The 22248-nt window shown below is 40.9% G+C and overlaps 1 protein-coding gene across 2 annotated transcripts in view; it reads right to left on the bottom strand.

Moving 5' to 3' along the window:
• PPP4R3A (protein phosphatase 4 regulatory subunit 3A) overlaps positions 1–9317 on the bottom strand; it is a 38001-nt gene extending 28684 nt beyond the window's left edge. For both annotated transcript variants that reach the window (XM_057543452.1, XM_007198713.3), the window contains exon 1: positions 9176–9317. In XM_057543452.1, coding sequence (XP_057399435.1) covers positions 9176–9317 — 142 coding nt within the window. The remainder of the gene's footprint in view (positions 1–9175) is intronic.
• Positions 9318–22248: the final 12931 nt, after the last annotated feature.

Raw genomic sequence — 22248 nt, 5'->3', positions numbered from 1 at the left:
TCTGGCAGTTCCCTCAAAAAGTAAGAGTTACCGGCAATTCCACTCCTAGGTACATACAAGAGAAACAAAAACATTTGCCCACACAAATTTGTGTACACATACATTCACAGCAGCATTATTCATAATAGCAAAAAAGTGGAAACAATCCAAATGTCCAAAAACTGATGAATGGGTAAATAAAATGAAATACTATTCAGCTATACAAAGATATGAAGTTCTGATCCATGCTGTAACAGATGAACCTTGAAAACATAAGTTAAAGAAGCCAGTTACAAAGGACCACATATTTTAGGACTGCATTTATATGAATTGTCCAGAATTTGCAAATTTAGAGGATTTGTAGATTAGTGGCTGTTTAGGACTGCGAGGAAGGGGGAACAAATGGGTAGTGATTGCTAATGGGTACACGATTTCTTTTAGAGGACAAAATGGTCTCTCATTGTGGTGACGGTTGCATAACCCTGTGAATATACTACACAATACTGAACTATACACTTTGAATGAGATGGCATGTGAATTCTGTTAAAAAAAGCTAAAGTGTAAATAATCATACAATGGAATATCATACAGCAATGTTAATGCATGAACCAAATATATGTAAATGCAAAAATGTGTATGAATCTTATAAACATAAATGAAAGAAGCCTCAGACAAAAGTATATACCCTAAGTCCATTTACATGAAGTTCAAAAAGTGGCAAAAATTAATCTATGGTGTTAGAAGTTAGGTTGTTGAGGGGAAGGGGAGAGATAGTGACTGAAGAGAGACATGAAGCAGGCTTCCAGAGTGTTGGTTATGTTGTTTCTTCATCTTTGTGCTGGTTATTTTGTGAAAAATTCATCAAGCTGAATACTTATGATTTGTGTACCTTTTTCATGTATTATACTTCAAAAAAAAAATTTTTTTTTTTTTTTTTAAGTTTAAGAGAAGGGGTAAAATGACACATGGCATAGGGGCTGGAGCTATCACTTCAAGTTGTGATTTCAAGAAACACACACCTGGGACTTCCCTGGTGGCGCAGCGGTTAAGAATCTGCCTGCCAACGCAGGTGACACAGGTTCAATCCCTGGCCTGGGAAGATCCCACATGCTGCAGAGCAACTAAGCCCGTGCGCCACAACTACTGAGCCTGCGCTCTAGAGCCCGTGCTCTGCAACAAGAGACGCCACGGCAATGAGAAGCACACACACTGCAACGAAGACCCAACACAGCCAAAATAAAATAATTTTTAAAAAAACAAACAAAAAAAACCACACACCTGACTTGGCAACTGCTAAAACAAAAACACCAACACCAACTATTATTTTTTGAGTACAAGTTTTTTTGCCTTTTTTTTTTTTGCATTTGTTTCAAAACTCTCTCAGTAGTGTTACAGTGTCAGGATGACTAGAAAGGAAAAATCAATCACAAATTCAAAGTTTGAAGTGTTCCCTCCCAAAGTGCTGGCTAAAACAAGAATAAGCACATAATAGAAGCTTCTGATGTTAGTAAGTTTTTCTTTTTCTTGGGCCATTCAAGATGTCAGGGGGAAGCATCTCTCCTGAAACCATTTCAGCCATATCCAATGGCTTTAGTCTAAGACATAACTTCAGGAAGTCCAGCTCTGGTCCCCAAATACCAGGTTCCCTAAGATGTCAGTAGGCTGTAGAGGCTGGAATATGGGAAACAGCCTTTTAACTGGGGGGGCTAAGTAAGATAATAATGAAAAGACACATTTCTAGTTTTATTCATAGTCCATCTATTAGGTTCCCCATTCCCATCTCCTAGTTTCTACTGAATAAAGTTATAAGCACTTATCCAATCAATTGAAAGAAAAAGATCCAGCTGAATGTTAATATGCATTTACACAATCCTTCCCCCCAACAAGTCTGTTATCAATTGCTACAGCTACAGTACTGGGAACAGTAGTTCCATCCCAGTAATAATAAGTGGGTATGGAAGGGGATGAAGAGTTCAACTGTAGGTGTGAGGCATTTATCATGGTAGCAGAGATAACAAGGGGAGAAATGAGGAAAATGTTCCTTAATAGGAGACCTTAAATGACATCAAGGGAGTTAAAGTTCTCATTAAGGGGAACACATGCTTTTTTTTTTTTTTTAACATCTTTATTGGAGTATAACTGCTTTACAATGGTGTGTTAGTTTCTGCTTTATAACAAAGTGAATCAGTTATACATATACATATGTTCCCATACCTCTTCCCTCTTGCGTCTCCCTCCCTCCCACCCTCCCTATCCCACCCCTCTAGGTGGTCACAAAGCACCGAGCTGATATCCCTGTGCTATGCGGCTGCTTCCCACTAGCTATCTGTTTTACATTTGGTACTGTATATATGTCCATGCCACTCTCTCACTTTGTCACAGCTTACCATTCCCCCTCCCCATATCCTCAAGTCCATTCTCTAGTAGGTCTGTGTCTTTATTCCCGTCTTGCCCCTAGGTTCTTCATGACTTTTTTTTCTTAGATTCCATACATGCTTTTGATAATGGGTAGATCCAGTGTATCTTAGTAACTGAAACATATGTAAAACAGCCCCCCACCCCAATTAATTTGAGAAACACATTCATCCTATCCAATGAAATAGATGCCTTTATCCTCCAAGAGGAATTCATTCTCACCACCACTCCCCCACCATGACACCGTCTCCTCACACATCTGAGAAAGACACTCACACAGACAAGAGAAAGACAAGCCTACATAGCAAACCCCAATATCAAGACTTGAGAAAGGCCTTCCCACTTCCCACCTGAATGACTGGGAAGGATATGGAAGGATATGGAAACACAAAAATCGAGAGGTTGATGTAGCTAAGGGGAATGCATCAATACATGTAATTAAGTTTGTCACTGCAGAATCTATCATTCAGACCACTAGCAAAACCAGGCACGCTCAGGTGAACTGAAGAATACTCCTGCACAGCAAATGCTTGTCAGAGTCCATCCCAAAGATTCTGACAGGCGTGCAAGGCCGTATTTGCACATATACTTCTTCAAAAAATAAAGAGGGTCCTTAATTCTCATTTACTATTACCAAAACTGAACATCAACACAACCTTTTTGGAGGGTCATTTACCTTTATCTACAAAGCTTCTAAACACATACGACTCTTTGGTCCAACAATCCTAGGAAACTATCCTACACCCTCATACAGGTGCCAAGTATATGAATACAGATGTCATTAGCAGTGTTTGTAAAGGCAAAAAAAAACTAGAAACAATGTATGAGCCAGCTGGAGAGTGTGGGGATCTCAAGAGGCCTAGAAAAATCAAAACTATTTTCATAATATTACTAAGAGATTACTTGCCATTTTCATTCTTATTTTTCTCACAGTGTCTACACTGATAGTGCAACAGATTGAATGCAGAAGCAGAAAAGAATACTTTAAAAAAAACTGAGCCAGACATTATAAAGAGATTTGTAAAAACGTAAAACAGTGGCATTCTTGTCACTGAATTCTTGTTTTAGAAAAGATTTTTAAAGTCTTATTTTAATTTATAATGTGGTAAATATTGATAGATATTTCTTGTTTAAACATAAACAAAAGCTATTAGGGATCCTCAATTTTAGTACTATAAAGGTATCCTGAGGGAAAAAATTTGAGAAATGTTACTCTATGCCACCAACACTGTACTGTGTGAATTCAATATATACAGTGGAATACTATGCTAGTTTTAGATGAGATAGATCTGTATATCCTGACACAATTAGAGGCCCCAAGTATACTGATAAAAAAAGAGATCTGTACACTAAGGAAATGGGGGGACGATGGTAAAGAAGGGGAAATGCCACTCATAACATCACCAAGACAACTACAGGTAAAGCTGTCATAGACTGATAGCAAGAAAAAGTGACAGTAAAACAAACAGTACAATTATGAGTATAAACAATTAGGTCATTAAAAACGTTCCCTCCCTACTTCACATCTTGGTTCCTCTTGAACTTTTCTAGTATCCTGCTGCAAACCCCCAATACACCCCTACCAAAACAAAACAAACACCTCCAGGGATAGGGGGAGGGTAGTTATGAAGAATGCAGAATGAAGTCTCATCTGAAGAGCTGAAATCAGAGAACTTAAAACTAGTGCCTGTAGTATAGATCCAGCCAGCAGACAGCTTGTTTGATTCCTAGTTCTACCAAACATACTCATACACTAAATTCATGCAAATCTTTTACAATGGAAAGATTTTACATTAAAAAAAAAATCTAGATTTCTGGCTGGGTACAGGAAAAAAAAGACCCCAGAACTGTCCAATCAAAGAATCAATGCACCAAGACTTATGGTTAGCAAAAAATAATACCTCTTAGGGTTGCTTTTGAATATTAACTGAAATTTTATATTAAAGTGCCTACTCCAGAATCTAACACATAACCAGCACTCAATACTTTTTTTTTAACAGCATGATCAGAATATTTCCCTGGCATCACTATAATCTTGAATAGTAGAACAATGATCCAGAAACACATTACAAATAAAAGGCTAACCAACACAGGCTCATTAGACTGCCTAAGAAAAACCTTCTAATATATAGCATTTAGGAAATATTCCATGCAAATTGTTGAGATTTTTTAATCTTGTTACAGTTTAATTTAGCTGGAAAATTCACTTGTTCAGAAGATATCAATTCCCTTCACTGGAGAAATGATATATTATAGTTTCTATAATTTTATGGTTTTATTTTCAATACCAACCAATCAATCAGATTCCGGTAATATGGGAGTATATGGTTTGGGGTTAAGAAACTTAGATTCTTGGTTCAGATTTGGATAAATACTTAAGGATTTCAGAATGAAGAGCTTCCAGGTCTGCTGCTCTTAAGTAAGCAGTTCAACCTTACTGGCAATATACTGGCTTTTCCAGTATATTGACATTATCAACGGTCAAAGCTAAGGGCAAGAGCTTAGGTACTATGCTTCCTTAGTAGGAAGAGAACACCATCATAATAAATTAATGGAAGTCCAAAATCTCATCTAGATAGGAGACTAGTGTATGTTTCAAACCTATAGCAGGTCTGTGTTCCAGGTCCCACCCTCCCAATTTTGTGGACCACAGATTACACATGGCATTTAAAACCTAAAATGAAGGCCTGGGAAAGAAAAAACTTGGTAGAATTATGTTAAAAGGTCCCACCCCCGTGTCAAGCCTTCACTACACTCCAACCCCATCGGTTATACCCAATGTAGCCAATGGCCCTCAAACTTTCAAAAGTTATCACATGCAACAGATGATAAATAAGGGTTTGGTTATCCTAAGCCTATTAATTTTCCACGAAGTAGGTCTACACAAGAGAAAAAAAAGCGCATTTAAATCAGCTTTTCAAAGTGAAATATTTCTCCCAGTACTGACACTGGGTTCTTCTTGGTAGCTAAATTTGGAGTGCTTACTATATGCAAGATTATATACTACTTACTGATTTATAAGAATAACATAAAAAGTGCTGATGCTATCTCTGTTCATTTCTCACCACCGCAGCCAAAACAAAACAAAACAGACTCTCCTACCCAAACTGTTGACCTCCTTTTCTATTTATAGTAGAAGTAGAGGCAGATCTACCTACAACCAAGTTCTATCAAGAGGAAGAAGCACAGGATTCCAGTTTTTACCATTAGCTAGCAGCACTACCTTGAACAAAACATTTCCCCATGTCTCATTTCTTCATGCCTCAAATAACAGTGAAAATGAAATCTTTTTAACTTTGACTAGACAAGTCAGAATTAAAACCATTATGAAACGTAAAAAATACTTTATAAAACTTAAGGTGAAAACCAAATATAAGAACAATATTCTTGATGATTGGCAAAGTAATCCAGAATAGAGTATAAACATGATTTTATGTTCAAAGACATCCTTCAGTGTGTGGAGAAATTCCAATTTCTTTATCAATTCTAAAATTGGCAGGTGGAGGTGGTAAAAATAATAATGGAGGAAAAAAGTAGAATGATTTGAACATAAAGTGAGAGAGTAAGTAAAGGATGACATCATTACCCTCACTTCAGCAAGCTAGCAGGTACAGCATAAACTAGGAGAAGAAAAATAACAATAAGTAATCTTTATCGGAAGATGGAACTTTGTAGGTACATGGCTATGAGGTAATGAGGTAATCTACCTTCGTTTTTAAAAAAGGATATGTTCCTACAACATATCTGCCAGTAGGAACCTACTGAATAAGGATGCAATCCAGAAAATGGGCTCAGTAACTTAAGTGGGACATCTCTCCTCCAAGGCTAGGAGAGCTACAGATTTGCCAAGCACTCAGCTCCAGAGGGGAAGGGCATACGTACCCAGACAGACGTGCCCTGTAACAGGGAAGACACAAGTACTTCCATTCAGAAATTTCCTTCCTGATTTTCAGATAAGTGTATACGCTCCTCTAACAAGATAAATGACTCATTTTATGGAATACCAGAAACAACTTTCCATTTTGCTCATCGCAATGAAAGGAAAATTCTCAATTATCCTGTAATGGAAAATGAGGGAAGCACACAATAATGGATAATCCGAGCTAGCAGCCAATACAAAACTCCTACATGTGGCTTGGAGATAAACTGTAATTTTAAACATCTTTAGGCTAAAAATTGTTTTCATTTTCTTTGAAATAAACCTTGAATCTAAGTATAAAGCAGCAAATGCAAGTAGACAATAATATAGGGGTTTAAAACACACTGTAAACACTTAATGATGGTAATTAAATAATAGATAACACTAGTTTCAAGTCATAGACTAGAAGTCTTATTCAGTCCCTGACACCTCTCCCCCACCTCAGTTTGAACACTGATCTTCCTTGCTTTTTTTTTTAATTAATTAATTAATTAATTTATTTATTTATTTGGCTGTGTTGGGTCTTCGTTTCTGTGCGAGGGCTTTCTCTATTTGCGGCAAGTGGGGGCCACTCTTCATCGTGGTGCGCGGGCCTCTCACTGTCGCGGCCTCTCTTGTTGCGGAGCACAGGCTCCAGACGCGCAGGCTCAGTAATTGTGGCTCACGGGCCCAGTTGCTCCGCGGCATGTGGGATCTTCCCAGACCAGGGCTCGAACCCGTGTCCCCTGCATTAGCAGGCAGACTCTCAACCACTGCGCCACCAGGGAAGCCCTCTTCCTTGCTTTTTAACCTAGCTATGTGATCTTAAGTTATTTAGCTTCTTTGAGCCTCAGTTTCCTAATCTATAAATACGGCTAATAACAGTACCTACACCAAGAGGACACCAGAGGATACACGTGAAGAATCTCTGGCACACAGTAGATACTCAATAAATTTTGACTATTATTCCTATTTGGAGTTTTCCTGTTAGGAAAAAAAAAAACCCATAAATCATCAAGTTAAAGATTATTTACAAAGTATTTCACAAGTATCCTGGAATTTTCTAAGCCTACTCTTTGGATTTAGTTTTCCTAACAATTTATAAATTTAACATTAGCACAGTTTATTTCAGCTCTTTCCCTATTAGATAAAAATGGAAAAAACCGAGATTCCTATATTATTGTGTTAGAAGAGTATGATTCCCAATGACAATATGTCATTAAGACTTAATGCTTAAAAAATACTTTAAACAAAGGACTTTGTATAATGAGTCCAACTAAACACATGATGTGAAGGTATGTCTTATTTCAAATTATTATGAGGTTTCAAAGAGTTCATCTCAAACCTACACATGATTAACTGAACCTATAAAGCCCATACTTTCCAACTCACTATGTAAAAAGTTTTCCAAACAAGCAAAAACATAGAAGTTCGAGTAGTTGGTTACTATATGATAGTCATACAGAAAAGTACACTAACACTTCACATTCAAACTTGTATTTTAAGAGACAAATAATATAGGCCTCAGAAAAATTTACCCAATGTGTTCAAAACCCTTTAAATGCCTCCAAGGAAAAATAATTTTTCTCCAGTTTTAAGTTATCTTGGAGAGGCTTATAAAGTAATCTGTGGGCAATATACTCCAAGTTACCATTTTTTTTCAATTCAAATTGAAAAGCAATGTCCCTACAGCCTTCAATTACAGAATGGTGAGTCTTATTTGTTTTCCGTGGAATTGGAATTCTGGGTAGGAAGTCCAATTAAAGGTCCTTGAAATGAGTTTGTAATAATTTAGATACAGACCTACAACCGTAATAAACTCAGACAATTAGCTACCATAAAATTATAGGCTATCGTTACAAGGCAGATTTTCAAATTCAGAAGGAACTATTTTGAAAAAAGTTTTACCTGATGTGAACATTTTCTTTAAGGGAAATTCATGGTACGCCACCGGAGGAAGTGGCAATCCCTAAACTGAGTTAAGTCTTTAAAAATGTGAAACACTTATTATCTTCAAGCAACTTGGTCTTTGAATCTTGAAGGGCTGTTTCAAAATATGTGAAGCATATGCATCGCTAGGGCAGATTCGAAAGGTTTTAAAGGTTTCTGTCAACTTCTCCCCACCTGTTAGCTGAACCGAATTATGAATATACATTTAAGCAATCGGATAAAATGCTCGGATAAAATGATTCCAAACTTGCAGGCCGTTTACCCAGTGAAACTACACACAAAGTTCTGCATTTCTAACGAAAAAGACAACTAACGCTGCGGGAACACAAATCTCTCTTCCCACGGCAAAGAAGCACTTCCTCTGCCGAGTGCAGAGTTGCCAGATCCAGAACCAGGGTTGCGAACCTGCAACAGGATCGGAAAGATGCAGCAATGATACGTTTAAAAAAAAAAAAAAGAAGAAAAAGAAGAAGAAAAACACAACAAAATGTTTATGCTCCAAAAAGTGAAACAGCTAAGAACTTTCTCAGCTCCGAGAAAAGTTTCATGCCTGCTTTACAGACGCGTGAACTAAGGCAGGAGATCGGTTAGATCAGTAGCTTTCTCAAGGTCACTCTAGTGCAAAGGAACGGCACAGTCCGAGCTCCCGCTCCCAGGCCCCCGACCTCTGCACACGTCCCGGCGGCACCGCTCAGACGCGCCTGGCTCCGCCCGGGCCCGCGCAAGTGCGACGGGGCGCTCAGAGAAAGAAACACTTGGAGCGCTCTCCGGGCAGCTCCGGGAGGACAGGGGTGCCGGGGGCCCGTCTCCCCCGAGGCGGCGGCCGTCGCCTCCGTCCCCTCCGTCTTCTCAGGGCCGCTAGCCCCACAGGACCGGGCAGGTGGCCCAGGGGCGCGGGCGAGGCGAGGGTCCCGCCGCGAGGGGTTCACTCACCGTCGCTCTCGGCCCTGACAAGCAGGGACATGCCCTTCAGCCGCTCCACGTAGCCGGACGACACATGCCCGGTGCCCCGGTCGTCCCACTGCCGGTCCTCGTTGAGCGTGTAAACCTTCACCCGCCGCCGGGTGTCGGTCATCGTGCCGCCCGGGGCCCGGGGCAAAGGCCCCGCCGGAGTCGCCCGGGAAAGGGGTCCGGGGAAGGCGGGAGCCGAGGCGAGAGGACGCCCACGAGCGGAGGGCTCCCCGGCCTCACTGCCGCCGCTGGCTGCCCCGGGGCCGCGCTGCCGCCCGCATGGCCCGCCGCCGGGCCCGAGCTCTGGCCCCCGCCTTTCCTCGCCTCCGGCTCCTCGGCGCTATTGTCCAGGCCCGGCAAGCCCGGCCGCCCCGAGGGGGCCGCGCAGCGCTTCGCAGCCTCCCGCCCCAACGCGCTAGGAACTCGCGGCGCTGTTCACTGCCCTGCTCCCGCCTCCGCCATGATCTCCGTGAATCTGCTTCCCGCGCCGCCGCCGCCGCCTCCTCAGGCCGCCGCCGCCGCCATGTTTTCTTTCCTTACACCTGGCCCTGCCACCGCAGCCGGGGACTGCGCTCCGCTCCCCAGCTTCAAATGTCCCAAGCCGACCGGCGCCTGGTCCTGCTGCAGCTGCCACCACTACGCGGGAGACTCCGAGAGCCCCCTGGCGCACGAGCGCTCTTGGCTACCGGGAGTCCTTTTCCCTCCGCCGCTGCCGCCGCCTCTTCCGTCTTCCTCACAGAGCCAAAGCCGCCGCCATCTTGGTTCGCCCCTCAATAGCGGCGCGCGGGGCCACCCCGGCAGCAGCTGCAGGGGCGGCCCGTTGGCCCCACCATTTAAAGAGACAGGAGGGAAGCCGCGAGCCTCGCAGCGGCGGAGGCCTCGGACGGAGGCGGTAGGCGGGCGTCGGGTTGCCGAGGTGGCGGGAGCGCAGAGACTGGAGGAGGCGGAACGCTGGTCGCGCCGGTGACGGACCGAGGCTCCCTCGCGCTCCCTGCACGTACTGTCGTGCGAGCGCGGGGCGTGTGTACGTCCGTCGCTCCCTGTGTTCGTCATCAGCCACCCCCCCGGGATTCGAAAGGGGCGTGGAGCCCGCCTCCGGCTGCTGAGCCCTGAGCTGCTCTCTGCCGGCCGGGCGCTTGGCGTCTCCGGCTCTGGGTCCGCCCGCCGTCTACTCGGGTGGCTCGCTGTTCAGCCGCCGCTCCCTGCAGGCGTCGGGCGGCTTCGGCCTGGGGTTTTTACGCGGCGCGCCCGCCTCCGCGACTGTGCTGTTCGAGCCGCCTTTGGGGCTGGACTGGGCACCCGGAGCGCGGAGGTCGGTGGCGCCGGAGCCTCGCAGACTCGGGCCTTTCTCTTTTGGGAAGAAATTGAGAAGTTTTCGGGAAAGAGCGCAGGTTTGCGCAGCGAGGTCAGCCTCGGGTCCTGGGAGCTGCCATAGGGCACGCACTGAGATGGGAGTTTAGAAACTTGGCACAGTTTTATATTTCTGGGCGTGGGACCAAGCCTGAAGTGACGAGTCTGAAACCTCTCCTTACAATAGCTGCTACCTCTGTTCCTCCAGAATTGTTATTTTCTAGCTCTTCATGTTGCAAAAAGAACTTGAGGGGCTTACAAAAACAAACGGGGTACTGTATAATCAGGATGAGTAATTCTCAACGTTCACTGTTAAGCACTGTTAATCTTCACAAAGGAATATCGTTCCCATTCCTATCACACAAATGATAGCCACCATTTGGGGGGCTTTTACTCTTTGCCACGCCGTCTAGGTCATTGCTGGCCACTGGAAATAAAATGTGGGGCGCGCATGTAATTTTACATTTATGGTAGCCGCTTCTTTAAAATGTTTGAAGAAACTGCTGAAATTTGTTTTTATAATGTATTTTGTTGTGTTAAGAAAAAAATGTTGCCTGCCGTTCCACTTCTACAAGATTCCAGCCATTAGCCACTGCAGTGGCTCGCGGACAGTGCACCCTGAGGGGAATTCAGGAAGGAGAAAAACAGGAAGCATTCTGTGCTTTGGATACACTGGCCCCTGGAAAAATAAGAAACATAGCTAAGGAAAAATTTCAGTGACCCCGAGATTCTAACATCTTCCCAAACGTAGAAAAGCACTAAAATCATTGAGATGTCTGTTCTTTGTGATGAGCAGTAACCTTTTCATGCTAGACTACAAATGTCTTTCACAGCAAAAAAGTTCGTATATATTCCTGGCTCCTCCCTGACCTCTATGGAGGCGTCCCTCAGAACTATCCGAGAGGCTGCCTCCTGGGCAGCCCTCAGTAAGGTCCCAGAACAGAACTTAACTCACAACTTTTACATTTTGCCTCTTTACTTCAGTCGACAGTCTAATGCAGTATCTTCAATATAAAATGAAAGATATTTTGAATTACTTTTTTTTCATACTAAGTTCAAAATGTGATGTGTATTTTACCTTTAGTGTAAATTTCTATTTGGATGCTGAATTTTCATTGGAAATACCTGATGTGTATTTAGGTTTCACTAAATTTACAGTTGAAATAGTAGATTCACATACTAAAGTTACTTGAAATATACTTACCTTTTTTCCAAAAATAAATCGAGTATTTTTAAACTTTAATTAAAATTAAGTAAGTTTTAAAATTCAGTTCCTCAGTCCCACTAGCCACATTTCCAGGCCTTAGTACTAAAACCGAGCAGGACCCTATGGGACTCCTGGGCACAGAAGCCTTTCTGTGTCCCCCGATCCTTGTTTGTAGGGAACAGACCCCGGCTTCTATGATCTTCCCTGAGTCCCAAAGGGCAGATTCAAACAGTTGCTAATCAGGGAAGGGAGGGGATGCAGAGACAAGGTAAGAACAGCCAAGAAACAACAGTGCAGCCTTGGGGCAGGATCCTGGTTCCTCAAGGGATGCACATAACAATATCTTTAAGCTCTTTATAGAACTAAAACCCCTAACAAATGGAAGATGTCAGGATTCTTCATTCCAGAGAAGACCACCTGAGGCCAGATTCAAGGAACCAGAAAAGCTCATCCAGAGATTACCTGAGACCAGATGAAAGGAGTGCAGTTCCTGCACACACCCTAATCTTATCAGCAACCCCACCTTTGAACCATTGCTATAAAACTCCTCACCAAATCCTCCCGGGTTGGGACACACAGTTTTCGAGGGCAGGAGCCTACTGTGTCCCCTTTTGCCTGGCAAAACAACAAAGCTATCCTTTTCTACTTCACCCAAAACTCTGTCTGAGATTTGATTCGGCACCAGTGCACAGAGGCTGAGTTTTTGGCATCATTACCTACATGTGGCTACTGGCTACCATTTTGGCAGGTTCAGGTGCTTAATATTATCAGAAATCTCACCAAACCTGCAATGTACAGCATTTTGAATTATACCCATCTATTCAGACAGAGGCCTTGACCGAATGACCAGGGCAAGGGGGTTTCACAGGATGTGGGAATATCAGTTTTAAAGTCAGAAGTTGGAACCTTCCTCCCCTACCACGTCAAATACAAAGAAGTGCTTGCCAAGAACAGCCTGAGACTTTCACCATTTACAAAAAAAACTGGAAAATTATAAAAACAGAGCAATTTTTTTTCCTAAAAAGTAAGATGCAATAATTTCAAGCATATGGGCATGACAGCAATTATGTCTACTTTTGACACAGACATCTTTAAATGTATTCACATGTTATTACTTATTCAATCCCCAAACCAAACATGAAGTAATTTGTGGGGAAAAAAAACATACTTTATTTTATATCTTTTTAAGGTAAATTAAACAGCAGGGTTTATTAAATGGCAAAAAGATTTTAAATTATATATACAACTAATATTAATAATTATGTTTAAATGAACTTTTTAATATAATCTTAAATAACAGTTGAGTTGTATTAGAGTTCTACCAGAGAAACAACCAGTAGGATACATCTACAGAGAGAAAGAGATTTCGAGGAATTTGTTTATACGGTAGTGGGATCTGGCTAGGCAAGTCTGGAGGTACGTAGGGCAGGTCAGCAGCAGGCTGGAAACTCTTGGGCAGGAGCTGACACTGCAATCCACAGAATTTCTTCCTCAGGGAAACCTCAGTTTTGGTGTTAAGGCTTTTCCACTGATTTGGATGAGGCTCACCCAGATTACTGAGGATAATCTCTTTTACTTAAAGTCAACTAATTGTAGATGTTAATCACTCTACAAAATACCCTCACAGCAACACCTAGATCAGTGTTTGACTGAATAACCGGGTACTATAGCCTAGCCAAATTGATGCAAAACTAGCCATCACAGTAATAAATAAATACCTTAATTTATAATCACTTAATCATATGCCATGCGCAAATAGTGATACAATTTAAGAAAATTCCTAATGGGAGGTTTCAAATCACAAAAGGTTGAGACACATTACCATAGTGGTCAAGGATGTGGGTGTCGGATTGTGAGTCCAGGTCCTGCCTCTTAGTAGCAATGTGATATTTGCAAGTTTCTAAACCTCTCTACCTCCTTTTCTTCACCTGTAAAATAGGAATAGTAATAACTTCTAAGGTTGTTGTAAGGATTAAATAAGATACTGACTCCTCCTGTGCTCTAAATATAAAGCTTTTCCCCTGAACCCTGTACCTTCACCTACATACATAACATAAACTTATAAAATATGCAGTGGAGTCTATTCGTTGCACAATATTTATACCTACTCTATGTTACTTACCTTTATCCACGTCACAGTCATTAGTTTTATAGTGTTACCTCCTTTAAACTAGAAACCCTGGAGAGAACAGGGACAAGGATGCTGGATTATGCACTGCCCAACTCCAGAATGCTCCATCCCTATAGATCACCCCCATGTTAGGCCATGAAGATAATGGTGTCTATATGGGGGGAAGGGCACAGCACCAATGCTGGAATTGTTGAACCCTAATTGTGGTTCAGCCTATAAACTGGTGGCCTAGGATAAGACACTTAACCTCCTTGGGCCTCAGTTTTCTAATTCCAATGAGAAGATCTTTAAGGATACTTCTAGCTTTCAAATTCCATAACTGTGGAGCAATGATGGTAAGAATAATAGAAATTATTAAATTCTCCCCATAAAGGCAATAAAAAAGATGTGGTGTGTGTGTGTATATATATATATATATATATATATATAGTGGGATACTACTCAGCCATAAAAAAGAATGAAATAATGTCATTTGCAGCAACTTGGATGGACCTAAAGATTATCATACTAAATGAAGTAAGTCAGAAAGAGAAAGACAAATACCATATGATATTTATATGTGTAATCTAAAATATGACACAAATGAACTTACCTATGCAACAGAAACCAACTCAGATATAGAGAACAGACTTGTGTTCGCCAAGGGGGGGGTGGGGGAGGGATGGACTGGGAGTCTGGGATTAGCAGATGCAAACTATTATGTATAGAATGGATAAAGAACAAGGTCCTACTGTATAACACAAGGGAACTATATTCAATATCCTGTACTAAACCATAATGGAAAGGAATACAAAAAATAATATATAACTGAATCACTTTGCTGTACAGTAGAAATTAATACAATATATAAATCAACTATACTTCAATAAATTTTTAAAAAATTCTCCCCATAAATGCAGATGCTCATATGAGCATACATAAGCATTTTCATGACATTCATGAGCATTTTATTACATAGCACCATGTAATATAAACAGCTGAAAATAATCAGAAAAAACACTCAGCAGAAAAATGTTCCATCAGTCATCCATTTTTCTTCTAAACTATTTTCATAAGTTAGATAAATATTTAATTTGCTATATAATACTTCTGAAAAAAAAGTTAGTTTCTCTTATCCTACCCTCAACATAATGTCATCATGAACAAATCAGAAAATGAAGGTAATTTTAGATAAACCCTGTAGCAACAACAGACTTTGACCAGCTGAGAACTCACTACCACCCACAATTCATTTCTTTAAATATAAAAACTACCTTACAAAATGCTGAATAGCAACTCTTCATAGGTTAACAACAAGCAAAACAAGTGTTAAATTTATTTACAAAGAACAAGTTAAACTGAAAACAAAATTCCCTAAGTCTGTCATTCAATTAGCATGCTTGGGAATCATTTAAGATACTTCTAGGGAATGGAAATCACAATTCGGATTACTATGATTTGTTCCCTGTTCTTTTCGTTGTTCAGGATTCTATCCACCTCCCCTCCCCTCCCCAAAAAATATTGAAAGAAAGAGGAAGGTAGTTTGTCCTCTCTCTTGAAAAGCTTTTAATATGAATTCCATATGTGTTTATTATTCCTTTCCATCAAAAATTTGATAAAGACAAGCCCTCCCAGAAGTACAGCTGTTGTAGCAAGATAATCTTTCCTGCTGGAAACCCAATTGGTACTTCATTAACATAGATCTGTAATAAAAGGAGCGAAAATCTGTGATGTTGCTTAATTTTTATTAACCAACCAAGAGCTTTATTCATGTTCAATTGTCAATAAATGTATCAGTCTAGTCCTAGAAATAGTCATTTACGTGTGTGCCCCAGTGAATAATAATATAAGCAGGATAAATAGAAGTCATTATTTTACTAATGATGTATATTAAAATGAACAGGTGGGTAGCTTAAATATTTGGGTACTTTTACTTTTATTTTTTTTATATTTATTTATTTATTGGCTGTGTTGGGTCTTCGTTGCTGCACGCAGGCTTCATCTAGCTGCAGCAAGTGGGGGCTTCTCTTCATTGTGGTGCGCGGGCTTCTCATTGTGGTGGCTTCTCTTGTTGTGGAGCAAGAGCTCTAGGTGCGCGGGCTTCAGTAGTTGCGGCACACGGGCTCTAGAGTGCAGGCTCAGTAGTTGTGGCGCACGGGCTTAGTTGCTCCGCGGCATGTGGGATCTTCCCAGACCAGGGCTGGAACTCATGTCCCCTGCATTGGCAGGCGGATTCTTAACTACTGGGCCACCAGGGACGTCCTGGGTACTTTTTAATTTCAAAGCTTCCCCCTTCACTCCAATCCAGGGAATGCCCTGCTACCAGAATTACATATGTTTGATATACGTATCCCTATATACAGTGATATATAACAGGGCTCCCCAACCCCTGGGCCGCAGACCGGTGCTAGAACCGGGCTGCACAGCAGGAGGTGAGTGGTGGGTGAGTGAGTGAAACTTCATCTGCCGCTCCCCATCGCTGGCATGACCGCCTGAACCATCCCCCCCTCCCCCACCCCCGCCCGTGGAAAACCTGTCTTCCACAAAACCAGTCCTTGGTGCCAAAAAGGTTGGGGGCCGCTGCTATGGGATATGCTGGAAACTCTTCAGCAGATTACTATTTTGCCTAAAAGTTCAAAGGCTGAAACAGTCAGCATCTCCCTTCATGATCTGTTACTTGCCCCTTGAATTTTAACACCACTCCAGGGATGTTGACTGCTTCTAGTTCCCTAAATATTAGTTTTTGCTTTGTGTCTTAAGCCTTGTGCCTCTGTCTAGAATGTTCTTTCCATCTTGTTTCCTTTTAAATTCTGTATAGGTATCACCTACTCTGTTAGACTTCCCCTGACAGCTCCCATCCCAGACAGCCTTAGCCATCCTCTCTTTTATAACAATCTGTGTCTTTTCAATACTTAAACTATCACCTGTGCACTATTGGTTTATTAACGTGCCTGATTCTTCTACTAGCTTGTGAAGCTCCTTGAAGGCAGGACTTTCTCTCATTCTCATGTATACTCAATGTCAAGTACATTGCCTGGAATTTGGTTAATGTTCAGTAGATATTTGTTGAATTGAATGCTAAACTGTCTAATTAGGAAGGTCACCTAGTAATTGAGCACAGATTAGCTACAAGGAAATAAGTGTTAAACTAAGGCAAAGGTCATGCTGAATGAACACAGAAGTTGTAAAATTGATGATTGCAGGGGTCAGAGAAGAGTTTTGTGGAAGAGGCAGCATTGGGATGAGACTTGAAGAGTTTGATGTCAAAAGAATGGGAAAAATAGCATCTGAGGCTGCAGGATTAAGAGAAAAAATATTTATAGCAAGGAGATATGAACATATATGGAAATTCAGGAAACTGTAAGCAGATCAGCATGACTGGGGAGCCCAAACTGAGGGAAAGTAGGAAATTAGGCAGAAAAGGGTGTTTGGGCCAAGATTGTGAAAGCCTGAAATGTCATTTGGATATTTGTTTGGATGTAATTCTGAAGATGAATGGAGAGACATGAAAAGTTTCAGGGGCAGAAAAGTGACAGGATAAAAATCTACACTTTGAAAAAACAACTACATTTACAGTAGCATCGAAAAGAATAAAATAGGAATAAACTTAGCCAAGGAGGAGAAAGACTTGTACACTGAAAACTACAAAATATTACTGAAAGAAATTTTAAAATACATAAATAAATGGAAAGATATCTCATGTTCATTGATTGGAAAACTTAATATTGTTAAGATGACAATACTACCCAAAGCAATCTACAGGTCCAATGCAATCCCTATCAAAATTCTAATGCCTTTTTTGTTGTTGCAGAAATTGAAATATCCATCCTAAAATTCATATGGAAGCTGAAGGGACCCTGAATAGCCAAAATAGTCTTAAGAAAGAATAAAATAGGAGGACTTACACTTCCTTATTTCAAAACTAACTACAAATCTACAGTAATCAAAACAGTGTAGCATTGGCATAAGACAGACATCCAGACCAACGGAATAGAATAGAGAGCCCAGAAATAAGCTCTTGCACGTATGATCAAGTGGTTTTCAACAAGGATGCCAAGACCATTCAATGGGGGGGTGGGGGGATGGCAGGGTGGGAGACAGTCTTTTCAACAAATGAAGAAGAATGAAGTTGGACATGTAAAAAGATATCCACATGTAAAAAGAATGAAGTTGGACCCTTACCTTACACCATATGCAAAAATTACCTCAAAATAGATCAAAGACTAAACATAAGAGCTAAAACTGTGAAACTCCTAGAAAAGAACTTAGGACATGACATTGGATTTGACAATGATTTCTTGGACATCAAAAGCATAGGCAACAAAAGAAAAAATAGATACATCAGACTGAATAAAAATTTAAAACTTTTATGCAAAGGATACTATCAAGAGAGTGAAGAGGCAACCCATAGAATGAAACAAAGTATTTGCAAATCATATCTGATAAGGGATTAATATCCAAAATATGTAAAGAACTCCTACAACTCAGCAACAACAACAAAAAAAAACACGCTATTAAAAAAAATGGGCAAGGGTTTGAACAGATATTTCTCCAAGGAAGATATGTAAATGGCCAATAAAGCACATGAAAAGATGCTTAACATCACTAATCATTAGGGAACTGGAAATCAAAACCACAATCAGATACCACTTCACACACACTAGGAGGGCTGTTGTTGGCCAGGATGTGAAGAAATTGGAACTCTTTTGTGCTTTGCTGGTGGAACTATGAAATGGTGCAGCTGCTATGGAAAACAGAATGGCATGTCCTTCAAAAAATTAAACAAAGAATTTACCATATGATCCAGCAATTCTACTTTAGGTATATACCCAAGAAAATTGAAAGCAGGGACTTGAACAACTATTTATACATCCTTGTTTGTTGCAGCATTATTCACAATAGCCGAAAGGTAGAAACAACCCAAAAGTCTATTGACAGATAAATGGATAAACAAAATGTGGTGTACACATACAATGGAATATTATTCAGCCTTAAAAAGGAAAGAAATTTTGTCACGTGCTACAACATAGATGAACCTTGAGGACATCATACTAGGTGAAAGAAACCAAACACAAAAGGACAAATATTGTATGATTCCACTTGTATGAGGTACCCAGAATAGTCAAATTCATAGAGATGGAAAGTAGAGTAGTGGTTACTAGGGGCTGGGGAAGGTGGTGATGGGGAGTTATTGTTTATTGGGTACAGAGTTTCAGTTTGTGATGATGAAGAATTTCTGGAGATGGATGGTGGTGATGGTTGCACAACAATTAATGTACTTAATGCTACTGAACTGTATGCTTAAAAATGATTAAAATAGTAAAATTTTGATACATAGATTTTACCACAATAAAAAAAGTCTACAGTTTAGAAGCTGAATTCTGGTGGCACTGTTGAAGATAGACTGAAGAAGGTAAAAACTGGAGTCTGAGAGGCCTGCTTGCAGATTATATAATAACAATCAGAGTTTCTCAGGAGGGTCTACATCAGCACCAGGGCAGAGTAATGGAAAGAGAAGGGTAGTTACAAGGGCTATTTTAGATGTACAATCAATAGGAGTTAGACACTAACTGAATACTGAGGTGGAGATGAGTTATGGATGATCAAGGTTTCTAGGTCATATGAAAATAAGAAGATAGGAAAGGGATTGCAGGAGAAAATTTGATAGGTATTTGTGTCATTTACAAAATATGAAATCAATGTAAATTAAAGGAATATAAAGCAATCATTTGCCCCTTTATATAGATGCAGCGTGGTCAGCTCTTTCTGTTCCGGTTTATTTGTACTGCCAGCGCTCAGTAACGTGGCTAAGAGCCAGGTTCCAGATTTGGACTGCATTTTGCCACGTTTTGTTCTTTCTATCCCTAAATTTCATGACATCCGAGGTACAGGAGATAAGAGCTTTATCAGATGAGCCTAAATTCTATATTATTTAAATTATGAGATAATCATACATACAGAAAAGTATATAAACATAATATACAGTTTATTGAGTAATAATAAAATGAAAAACTGTACCACCATCTAAAATGATCTCAGAAGTACACTGTCACCTTCCCCCTCCATCTTCCCTCAGGAGGATCACTTGTTCCTTTGCTTTTCTTTTTAGCTTTACCTCCAATGTATGGATTTCTAAGCAATATGCTGTTTAGATTTGAAAACTGAGTAAGAAGCACAAATTTAGCTGTGCAAAGAAAGAGGACAAAAGTGCCACTGTTAGACTCAGTCGTTGCTATGGACTAAATGTGTTCCCCCCAAATTCATATGTTGAAGCCCTGACCTCCACAGTGTGACAGTATTTGGAGATGGGGCCTTTGGGAGGTAATTAGGTAGTTAAAGTGAAGCTTTCATGGTGGGATTAGTGCCATTATAAGAAGAGACAAGAGAGAGCTTGCTTTCTCTCTCTGTTCTCTGTCATGTGAGGACACAACCAGACATCTGCAAACCAGAAAGTAGGCTCTCACCAGACAGGAATCTGTTGGCACCTTGATCTTGGACTTCTCAGCCTCCTGAACTGTGAGTAATAAATGTCTGTTGTTGAAGCCACCCAGTCTATAGCATTTTGTTACAGCAGCCCGAGCAGACTAAGGTCATCATAGTCTGCGGGCATTAAATGGATTCAGGTTTCCTGAAAATTCAGAAGGGCCCTTTCGGGGAATTCAGGGAGCAAGGCTGTGAATGAGTCTGGGAAATGAAAGATTTCCATTTGGGGGGCATCTGGTGGGGCTGAGCAGGGGCGAGGCACTGATGCCTGACATGAGCACAGTCATTTTCTGCTCGTAAGTAGACCATGGTCTAGCTCTAGTCCTCCTGTATCCGTGCCCTCTCTTTCTTGTTTTACCCTCTGGTTTTGGTAGACCACATTCTTTGGTAGCTTCTTGAAAAAAGTTCATGGGAAGGGAATCTTTTTTGAAACTTTTGCACGTCTGACTCAATATTACTTGAAGGTTTAGTTCAGTATCGAATTCCAAGTTGGAGGTAATTTTCTTTCAGAATTTTGAGTGTTTCACCATTGTCTTCTTGTTTCTGGTGCAACTGTTGCAAAGTCTGGAGCCATTTTGATTCCTAACGCTTTGTATTTTTTTCTCTCTGGAAGCACAACTAAGTTTTGAGGTAATTTGCTACATAGCAATAGTAACTAGGACATGTATTTGCTTGGGTAATTGATTCTGAGCTCAAAGAGATGGGGGTAGTAGTATATTTTCCAAGGATAGAATAGATGGGATTGAAATAGTTTTGCATTTTTAAAAAACTTTCTTCTGATATGCTCCTTATCTCTTATGGAAGAACTCTTTACTTAAGTAGATACAATGACTGTATGAAATGGATTTTTGAGCACAGTCTATATCTCAAATGTCTGACTCTGGTTCCGAGATTTGATTTGGGAAATATGGATCAGATCTGATTAAACCAACCTTATAGGGACTGTATAGATATTTTATACTATACTGAAATTCTGTGGTATCTTTTTCCCCCCCTTAGGTAGTCTCAAAATTTCTGTTAAGTTAAACTTAACTTTTACTTATACAGGTATTATTATATATTTCTATTTGAAGTTGGATCAAAGGAAAAAAATGAAGGGAGTAAATATGATAAAGAATGAGAATAGGACTTTCCTTTGATCAATGACTAAACGAGAACACTGTGTTTTCTCTGAATGGCAGTTAAGAGTCAGTGTTTCTTTCTCAGGCTCTGTGCAGGACTGATTAAAACTGAGAGCCTGGGCTTGCAAGATCAGTGTGGGAAAGGGGAGAGTTGAAGCACAGTTGAAGCTGAGGTGTCTTAGCTAAGGTATCTCAGAAAGCAGAGTCTGAGACAAAGACTTGGGAATGAGTATTTTGTTGGGAAGTGTGATCTCATGGAGAAAAGCAATGAAGAGGGGTACAACGCAGAAAAGGAGGAGAAGCCAATAAGGGGATGTGTTAGCCAACATGGCCACTGCTGTGTGTGGATGATTGCTTGATCCTACAGGGCCATTAGTCTGAGGGGAGAGATGGAAAGCATTTATTCATTAGCTCCCGTGTTGCTCAGTCAAAACTTTACCCCATGGAGTGTTAATTCCCCTACACTTCTGGGTTTTGCCTGCATGGGCATAGAGCAGGTCATCATGGCATCCCCACATTATAGCATCAGAGAGGCCCTGGGAGGGAGGTGAGAAGCATATGATACAGGGCTATGGTGAGGCTTGTTAAGTTGCATCTGTGGGAATGTGATGAGTGCCCAAGCAGCACTGGTCACCACAGTAGTGCCTGGAATAAGAGAGAGATGAGTCTGAGAGTATGGGGGGGGGGGGGCGACTAATCTGAAAACATAGTTAATAAGTGGAAGTTTTCATATTGAATCATGGGACCCCTGAGAAGACTTTCCCCCTTTCTAGGCAAAAGGTGG

This window comes from Balaenoptera acutorostrata, chromosome 3 (assembly GCF_949987535.1).
Source record: "Balaenoptera acutorostrata chromosome 3, mBalAcu1.1, whole genome shotgun sequence".
NCBI classification, from domain to species: Eukaryota; Metazoa; Chordata; class Mammalia; order Artiodactyla; family Balaenopteridae; genus Balaenoptera; species Balaenoptera acutorostrata.
This window is presented reverse-complemented; position numbering and strand designations above follow the sequence as displayed.